At 37.2% G+C, this 10,315-nt stretch overlaps 1 protein-coding gene and 1 pseudogene across 1 annotated transcript; one reads left to right on the forward strand and one right to left on the reverse strand.

Annotated features, from left to right (window-relative positions):
• The first annotated feature begins 3,469 nt into the window (after window positions 1-3,469).
• Window positions 3,470-3,745, forward strand: LOC144639776 (uncharacterized). Its single transcript, XM_078499070.1, has one exon. The coding sequence runs from the start codon at window positions 3,503-3,505 to the stop codon at window positions 3,743-3,745; it is 243 nt and encodes an 80-aa protein (XP_078355196.1). The 5' UTR covers window positions 3,470-3,502.
• Window positions 3,746-6,127: 2,382 nt separating this feature from the next.
• Window positions 6,128-10,270, reverse strand: LOC144639784 (uncharacterized; annotated as a pseudogene).
• Between the last annotated feature and the right edge of the window lie 45 nt (window positions 10,271-10,315).

Here is a 10,315-nt window from a genome sequence, read left to right on the forward strand (position 1 = left end):
AGCGGGTGGGAAATTATTTGGAAATAGGAACCTTTTGATGACAGATGCCTGTATTTACTTATTAATATAAAGGCCATCGAACCTTGATCCCAGGCTCTCTCCTCTTTCCTCCTTTGTCCTCAATGACAAGGGAGGAAAGGAGAGAGAGCCTGGATCAAGGTTGGTATAGCTACTGTAAATGGGAAAATGAGCCTTCATCACTTGTTTTTCTTGCAAAACAGCTTTATTTTTCTGTCCTTTGTTTACAAAGATCATTGAAAAAAAATAAAATACTTTCAGTAAATACATATAAATGTTTATAAATAATATTTAATAAATTATACTTACAGAAAAATTTTGAAAAAATTATGCATATGATAGCATCATTATAATAAAATAATATATCATATAATAATATATGTTACTTGTGCGTGTATCACAGTCACTTAACCATTCTTCCTGTAATTTTTGTGACCTCAGTAACATTAAACTTTGAATTTTTCAATGTGTAATTTCTTTTTAAAAAAATTGATTAAATTCTTATTAACCGTGCGAAACCGGTTCATAATCTGGCTGGCATTTTTTTGTCGTTTTTTTTTTGTCGGTAAATCGTTCCAGACCCACGCAGCCCTGCCGGCTCCTTTGTTACGGTCACGCAAGATTTGATGACCGCTTGGACATGTCCAAGCTATTTAAAAACTACCACTTTATGTCAGACCCATGTCACGCGATCGCTCGCCTGTAGCTTTAAATAATTATTATAAATACTTTTAAAATAAGTGAATTTCACTTATTTTAAAAGTATTTACGAACACTCTGCGCTCTGTGTGAAATAGTAACTTGAATTTGTGTCATTTAGGCGTTAGGCTCGGAGCGAGTACAAGTCGTACAATTTACCCGGAATGCGTTGAATATTGCAAAACAACGACTTTTTTGTTTTAAGTTTATTCTGGGAATCGAAACGTATATTGCAAGCTCAGCAAGAATGTGTCAAGGCATGGGATACACGTCATCGCGCCAGGGGAATTACCTGCGCAGGCAAGTATGCTCTATTTACAGCTAATTCGAGAAAGGTTGTTGGAAAGACTATTCTTAATTTGGCGTGAAATGGACTTCTTTTAATTCAATTTATGAACTGGTTTAGGTTTATTTTATTAAACATTCGGCACAATATAAATATTTGCTTGCATTCCATGCGTAAGCAGGCATTTCTCCGACCAGGCGTGCTGAAGGAAATTCATGTCACGCACGCTCCGTGACTGACGCAAACACGACTTGTGTGTTTATGAAGTGACTGCTTTTCTAAAGATTTTCTGAAAGAGGTGGTCAAACACTAACCGCACGGTTACAAACTGCTTGCAGATTCTTGTATTGATTTGATGCAGCAATAATTTCAAATTCAATGCAACAAAATGTGAGTTTTACTGTTCAAAACCAGTAATTAAGTGTTGTCAGTAGAACCGGGCAAGCTCCACGGATCGAGGTTGGCCGATTCCCTTCAAACTTTCAGTGTTTTTTCTCTATCGGATAAGATTACGATCGGTGCTATTCTTAGTAAAATAAAATAAATTCCTTCGGATTTTGACCACCCCCTAGTTTTCGGAGCAAATTAAGCAAGATACGGTGGCAAATTTATGTCAACTTCCACGGCTAATTTTACTAACGTTGGATATATAACCCTTGATCATTTTTACGACTGTTACGTATTGACCGGCATATAAACAACTCATTTCTGTAATATAAACGATTTTGGATAAAAAGCTTTACTTTGGCTCGACTCCAAATATTATCATTTTTTGGTTATCAGAATCAAGGAAATTTTTTGCAATTTTTAAAGCCATTTTTTTCCAAAGTGCGGCAGTCTCTTTTGAAACGAAACATACTTTTTACCAGTCCGTCCACAAGTCTAAATAAATCCGCAAACTCTCATTTGGCAAGTCAAAATCCCGTCGCGTGAACTTCCTCACAAATTGACCTAATTAGCATAAATTATTTGAACTAATTTGCATAATTGTTGATTTGCCAGAAAATTGTCACGCTTTTTGTTTCATGTCGAGGGTGTTTATTAACTTCTTTTTTAGTATTAATAAGCACGATAGACTACTTTCTCAGAATAGTAGGTATATTTTAAAGAATTTTTCCACTTACAAAGCAAAAATTCTTTCCTACAAACTTCCAAGAAATTTGATCAAACTTGATTTGTCATTGAAATTCATGTCTCCCCGAAAAATTGTCACGCTTGAGCTATTACATGTTCTCTTCAAGTGTTTATAACAATTCTTTTTTCAGTTTAGTGGGCATGCTTACATAGAGCTTTTTCGATTGTTTGTTCGTTTGCTTTTTTTAACATGGAATGTATGATTATTTCCGCCGCTTCTGTAGTGACTAGTATGCTGAAGCGTTTTCTGTAACCAAGAATGTAATTATCCCGAATTATATTTTTCATACTAAAAGTGAAGAGGGAAAGCTAATTAGGAACAACACGTTAAAATAAATTGTAGTTTAGAGGGCACACAATCGCAGATTGTACTGGTGACTAATCTTTAAATAAGAAGCGTTCGTCCGTCCGTCCGTCCGTCCATCCATCCATCCATCTATCATGATTAACTAGCTATCTATCTGACTCACGCCTCATAAGCCTGGGCGTCAGCTTTGGGCTCATTAGCAAGGTTGATCTGATCCTGAATCGAGCTGGGCACATTGTTATTACAAATGACACATAAATGCCCATGATAATTTATCCTAGACATAGAAAAAGTTTACTGCAAACTGGGTACGCAGAAAGAGTAATTAATACATGCTCGTATCAAACCCATCAAGGACCGCGGAAAAGCATAAAGATGGCACGCCGCATAAGCAAACAATACTCGGAAAAATATATCAAATTCACCACTGTTCCCATTGGCTCTTGTAAGTATAAAAATTAATGAATATGTGCTCCGAATATAAGGAACTGGGTAGCGTAAACATACATGCATAGTTGGAAGCTATATAATTTATTGCTGGTTACTTGTATATTTATTCGAATATCCACGTTGGGAGGGAGCCAATTGTTAGGGAAACTTACCTTGTTGATGGGAGGGTAAGCGTGACAGGGAGGTAGGGGGGATAATGTACTCTGCTGTGGGTTCAGAGGTCGAAATTTTATTATATATATTAAAGAGAGTCTCCATGGCAAATGAATAAGATTCTCCACTGGGCCGATTAAGGCTCTTTCTTGTCGTATTCTTGGGGCGCTTTCATTCAAATTTGCCGCTTCGCTGATTTTAAATAATTAATAATATGATTCAGATATGATGTCCTTGCATTCTACCCTATGATTGAATTTAAAACACGTTCTACTAATAGGAGGTCTGGAACAAAAAAGTTACGTAGGTAGCCGGCATGAGGTGTGGAAGGATAAGCGTTTCGGAAACCGCTCGGATTTTTTCTCCCCTTGCCTCTTTTTTACCATTTTGGAGGCTAAATAATTCTACATGGGGGTTACCTGTCAACGCAAATCACATTAAAATGTGGTACGATAATGGTAAAGATGTTGATGAAATGCGAAGAAGATGATGATGATGATGATGATGATGATGATGATGATGATGATGATGATGATGATGATGAGGAGGAGGAGGAGGAGGAGGAGGAGGAAGAAGACGAAAATGGCGATTGTCATGACTACGATGTTGATGACTTTGTCGGTGACCATTGTTGCGATCGCTATTTTAGTTGTTATTATTGTTTTAATACCTGTGTGTTCGACCAGAATGGCAGATAACGCCCAGACATTTTTGATTAAAAAATTCGATGAGCGTGCAAGAACTGGAAACAAGGCCGATCCTGTACAGGTAACGACGGAGACGAAGATGCTTAGAAACGAGGATGGTCAGCTCGGCACGTTTAACCCTGGAGAGAGCAGGACTGCGCAACAGAGCAGCAGCATGTTCTTACGCCGAGCAGATGTGCAGCGCTATAGGGGTATTGACCCTGAGGAAACCACTAAGGAAGACATTTACCGCGGTGTCGGAGATGGCCTTGGACACTCTCAAAAGTTTGGTGATGGATGACATGGGCAAGCAAAGCCATCAATTTTTGTTTCTTGTTTATTTGCGACCTTGTTAAAACCAACAAAATTGACAATCTCAAACTAGTTGTCCTGAAAGAAATCTGCAAGCAGCTACATCTGATGACAAACGGACCGTTATCAAGAAAAAACTTTCATCGAGGCCATTGAAGCAGTTTCCGAAATTTGTCCATGCTTTCAAAAGTAACTTAACTAAAAGCTTATAGCTAATAACTAATAATTTTGGCACAAAGCTGAATTGCCCTAAAAGCACATATGTCGCTTTTTGTAAGCTAGGTACACAGAGTCTCTGAGATGACAGGCATTTTTAATACATGTAAAATCGCGAAGATATACCCATTGGCTAGTTTAGCCCGTGTTCGACATTACGTGCCAATTAACAAACCGCCAGCTACGTAGAATCGTCAGTGTTCTCTTTTGTTGTTTAGATATCAAAATTGGATTTGCAAAGTTTTTATTATTCATGCCATTTGTGTAGATGTAGTTACCAAAGACATCTACTGCCATTTAGGTTAGAAACACAAGGGTGAAGAGGAATAATTTAGTGTTCATTAACCAGCTCTATTTGAAGCTCTAGCATCTCCATTATTACAGCTCTATTAAAATTATGTTATACTTTGATGGTATCCTATTCTATTTTTCCATAGTAAAAATTCGTCATTCTTATTCTATTATTCCCTATCGATGTTCGTACCCAAATTAATCATTCGGACTCAGCTCTGAACTTATCTTACTAGTTAGGTGAAAATCTTAGTATTTAGACTATAGTTCTACATGCTGTAAGAAATGTCACTGCATAGACGTGATCAAGGATAAAAACTATTTTTTGTTTCGTCCCCGACAGAACAAAAGTAAATATGAAATAGCTGGGAGATTTCAACAACAAAATAGTGTATTAATCAGCTTCGTTGACACAATCTCTATATATTGTCACGTTGTCAAACAAAAAAATTGATTACAATATTGAAACGTGTATTAAATTCTGGTTTAAGTTTAGTAACAAGCTTCTAATGCATGCAACGCGTAACTAAACTGGCCACCTTTATGGCATGATGTTTGGTTATGAAGATTAACTACTTCTGTCAATCTTGTTGCTTTATTGTAGATTAAATACAACACACGATGTTAGTTATAAGTGCCATTTCAGTTCAGTCGTATACTCAATATAGCATATGATCAGACACCGAACAGTCGAACATGCAGACTTTTTTTACGCCTGAAAAACCAATCAGTTTCATAATAAACAAAATACGATGATGTGTATTATCGTTTGCATCTGAACAGCTCAAAAGTAAAGTTTTCTCCAAAAAATTAGGCATATACAAGTCTGGTCAAATTCTTAGGAAGCCTGTAGGATAGACTTTTACTTTGTAAGTGGGAAAAATCTTTTAAGTATACCTACTATTCTTAGAAAATAGTCTATCGTGCTTATTAATACTTAAAAAGAAGTTAATAAACACCTTCAACATGAAACAAAAAAGCGTGTCAATTTTCTGGGAAATCAACAATTATGCAAATTAGTTCAAATTATGCTAATTAGGTCAATTTGTGAGGAAGTTCACGCGACGGGATTTTGACTTGCCAAATGAGAGTTTGCGGATTTATTTAGACTTGTGGACGAACTCATAAAAAGTATGTTTCGTTTCAAAAGAGACTGCCGCACTTTGGAAAAAATTGGCTTTAAAAATTGCAAAAAATTTTCTTGCATCTGATAACCAAAAAATGATAATATTTGGAGTCGAGCCAAAGTAAAGCTTTTTATCCAAAATCGTTTATATTACAGAAATGAGTTGTTTATATGCCGGTCAATACGTAACAGTCGTAAAAATGATCAAGGGTTATCCAACGTTAGTAAAATTAGCCGTGGAAATTGACATAAATTTGCCACCGTATCTTGCTTAATTTGCTCCAAAAACTAGGGGGTGGTCAAAATCCGAAGGAATTTATTTTATTTTACTAAGAATAGCACCGATCGTAATCTTATCCGATAGAGAAAAAACACTGAAAGTTTGAAGGGAATCGGCCAACCTCGATCCGTGGAGCTTGCCCGGTTCTTACTGACAATGACACTTAAAAATACCTTCTCTTGAACATGCCATTTTTTTTTAAATAATCTGTACAAACATGACAATAATTGATAAAATTCTGTCTTGCAAAAACTATTCCTCATGCCATAGGACTGCAATGCGTGCAAAGAGCAACAGCTACATTCCTCTCTGCATGCAGCATATATAAAGCTAGGTAATTATTTTCACTTTGTTGGGTACATTGCCGTGCCAAGCTCAAATGTAGCTTCCCATGCACCAAGCTTTATATCTTTGTCATTCATAGCTATAGGCACAGTGTGTCCTTGCCTGTTGGGCATTGATTCATGGTCATCCATTTGTCCGCCTGGAGGCATGCTGGTGAAGATACATTCCCTTTTATCATGATCCAGACAGAAATTGCCACATTTGCTCTGCACATGGATTAAAAAAAACAGAATTGTAAACAGGTACCGGGTAATACAGGGTTGCCACAGGTTGAAATTCTTACAAAATGGAAAAAAGTCAGGGAACTATATTTAAAGTCAAGAAAAATGGACATTTTGAGGAAAAGTCAGCGGAAATTAAAATTACCGGTATATAGCACCTCTGATGCAATACCATTATTGAAGGCTGGAAGACACACTTTCCTGACTACCTATGTAACAATATACCTACCTTACCCTACCTACCAGTAAATACTTACAGGGACTGTAGAATAGTACAAAGACCTGCAACTTCCAATGTTATTGATATCAAGGAGTTTATTCTAATTACATAACAAACATTTAACTGGATGGTAATTCTGAATTGAGTTTTAAGTCAAGGCCTTGTTTTAAAACTTCAAGAAGACAAGTTCATGGTTCCGCTCACAAACCACAAATCTGTCTACAGTTATACATTCAACTCTCGCCTTGCAGACACCTCCCTATTATGGAAACTCTCACTGTTATTATGGACAGGAGTTGAAGTTCCAGCGAATAAAAATTAAGGAAAATAACATTAACTCCAGCTATTACTGACAGACTTTCTCTATTTTGGACACCAAATGATGGAGCCGAGGGTGTCCGATATAGAGGGACTGACTTTAGTTATTCTGCTAGAGGGACAAAATCTATCTGTAATCAGTACCTCATCCAAGTTTGCAGCTGGTAATTTTTGTCTGACTGGAGACAGTTCTGGTAGGATGTGCTGGAGCTGTTTAGTTGGGACATCCTGGAGACGTAGTTTTCCAGAATTCTCCTGATTTAATTGACACTACCACTTCTTAGAGAAGTATGAGTTCTGTCAGCTAACAGTGAAAAAGAAAGACAAAAGACAAAACACAACTTGTAGCAAATAAAATATGTAGGTTCTTTGTCTTCTGTTTTACATCTCTAGGCAGCCTAAAGAGAACCTGAGCTGGATCATACAAATTGCTTGGGAGGGGGGGGGGTGACTAGGGACAGGGGGTCTGTTCTTCCCACTTCCTATACCTTTATTTCCCAGTCGCCACTCTCCGTAGTGGTACTGTCTCTTTGTGTTATTTCTAGTACAAAACATAACAATGTTGCAAAACTTTTCACAATTTCTTGCAGCCCCCACCATGCACCTTTGGAATCCTACTTCTTCCACTACCCTTTTCCTCCTTCTTCGCCCCTATTCTAGATCTCCCAGGCTCAGAACTGTACCCCTGCCCACCTTGAGTTCACTTATTAAGTATGAACCTTATACTAGTTTTATTCCAAATATAAGACTGATGTACAGTTACAATCGCAAATTTGCAAAAAAATCATGTGTCTGTTACTACCATTTGAGTCTATGCATCCCTAAAGCGTGATGACTTAATGCATAGTCGCCAGACCTCCAATGAATCAGACAAGCATTTAAAATCTTTTGCTCTAAAGTGACTCCTGATTGATAACTCTTTCCAAACTTGTTAACCTTTCTCCTCTCCATTCCAACAATATTTTCTGAGGAGACTTTCATCAAAGTGAGTGGGCAAATTTTGAAAATGTTGAAAGCTCATGAAGAAAACATGATTGTATGGCACCAAAACATTGTTCATTTTTTTTTTCAAGTCCATTTTTCCACATGGACTTCGCTGACAGTCAATTAGCAAATTAATTTTATTACCTTTTCTTTGTTTTATATCCTTCTTGTGTGCAGCCATGATAACTTCCAAGGAAAAGAGATCTTGACTTCCCTTTCCTGTGGCCTTATCAATCCTCTTTGGTGAAGGGGCTGTCCTTGTATTGCCTTTCAACTGACGCTTCCGTTCAAAGAATTCCTGTTCAAGAGAATTCAGGTTCAAGAGCTTCAGGCAGATCATCCTTGGAGACCCATGGGTAGCCCCAGGCAGCTATTCACGACGGCAAGATTTTCAGGCAAAAGTACAGTCTGCATGGACTGTAGTGCCACCAGGGCCGTAACTAGCAAGGGAAGGGGTTCTTTTTGTTTTTACCCAAATTTAAAAGGAAAATTTTTTTTTTTGGAAAATATTCTTTTTTTTTTTATTTTTTTTTTTTTTTTTTTTTTTTCTTCGCTGCCACTGGGTCTCCGAGGATGCAGGCAGACAAGATCGATAGAAATCCAAAAATTGTAATTTGCAAGGGTTTCAATAAAAAAATAAAGGTTTCGACAAAAATTTAAAGTAGGCAGCTGGTTTGGATAGAGTACGTAACCCGCTGTTTGTGGAAGAATTTATCTTTCAATTTAGCAAGCGGGCTGCCAGCTTCTCTGAGTGAATAAGAGCAAAGAGCCAACCCCGAGCCAACACTTTTTGTAGGTCATACTGGTTCTGATTCAAAGCACTGAATGTACATCTGTAAGCCAGGTTCCTATTTATAACTGTATAAAATTATTTTTAGTTCAAATGAACGTTACCTTTTGCAGTTTATTCTCATGTTTAAGCTTCAGACGATTCCTAAAATTTATAAATAAAAATGAACATTTTATACAAATCACTTTTATGGCTCATGCCACTTCCTTGATCATGGAGGAAGGGGGGGGTTAATAATAAGTTAACTTTACGCTAAATGTAAAATCTTCTTTAAAAGATTTAAATAAATGTCCACAAGAGGGAGGGGTGGTGGGGAATGGCTGCAAAAAACCGGTAAATCCGTTTGAGCAGAAGAATGGTACATAAAAGAGTAAGGATTTGGACATCAAGGTAGAACCCCCCCCCCCCTTATAAGAAATTTTGTCAAGTAACACCTCCTCCCTCCCCTCCAGGAAAGTGTTGTTTCAAATTCTGGCTAATGTCTTCACATGACCTCAGTTTGATTACCGGTATATGATTACATGTCCCCTCCCAGCCCCTGCCCCCCAGGATCAGGAGTAAATAATTTGTTGAAATTTTTAAAAACGAGGAAAGAAACAGAGGCGCAGGACTGACAATTTTTTGTTGTTTAATAAAAGGCTTTCCTTTCCTCAAGGCAAAAATGTCAACTTCATTGACACTTTTTTACCACACAAGAATTTTCCCAACAGTCTCTGACATGGCAGGGGTCAATCCCAGACACTGGGAAAATAATTACTGATACCACTTATGAAACAATGCTCGGTTTTAACAATTAATGACCCCGTACTATCCAATGTCATCCAACAAAACTAAACTGAGAGATGACATAAACATCAAAACACATAATTAACCCAGAGACCCCCTACAGGAATTAATTAGTGACCCTGTAGACCAATAGTTAATAATCATAGTTGCCGCTAAGCAATTAAACAATTATCACAAAGAATCTATTGTTAAAGCAGCATTAATTTTTCACACTTTCTCGACAAACTGTCTCATGCTATAAAATGAAATTTAAAACGAGCGATTCGGGGGCGATTCGCGCCAATAACAAAGACAATTTGAGAAATTCACAAGGGTTTTGTACCCATTTCACAAATAAAAATCAAGAGTAATATCAGTTTAAAGGTTTCAGTGTGTTCACGGTAGAGTGTTGTTCAATATAACGTAAATATTCGTGGTTTCTCATCGCCTAAAATAAAACTTACCGCGCTCCTCCAACCCAATTCATCTTCCTACGCAGTGAGGCACATTACATTGCAGACTAAATGAAGTAGCAACTGCTGTTGGACGTAATCATTTTGAAGATAAATTTATTTTCCTGTTTTTACGAGCATGCTAAAAATATTTTGTTATCCGAAATTGCTTTTTCCTCACCTTTCTAATTATATGCACAGGAAGTACGGTTTGGTAACGTATCGTTTCGAGAATGAAAAAAATTTGTTTGCAAAAATTTGC

The sequence above is a fragment of the Oculina patagonica genome, unplaced genomic scaffold (genome assembly GCF_052425735.1).
Source record: "Oculina patagonica isolate OP01 unplaced genomic scaffold, crgOcupat unplaced13, whole genome shotgun sequence".
Classification (NCBI taxonomy): Eukaryota; Metazoa; Cnidaria; class Anthozoa; order Scleractinia; family Oculinidae; genus Oculina; species Oculina patagonica.

Bases quoted from the DNA above. Each gene is read 5' to 3' on its own strand.
- LOC144639776 (XM_078499070.1), top strand. From the start codon at position 3,503: ATGGTAAAGATGTTGATGAAATGCGAAGAAGATGATGATGATGATGAT.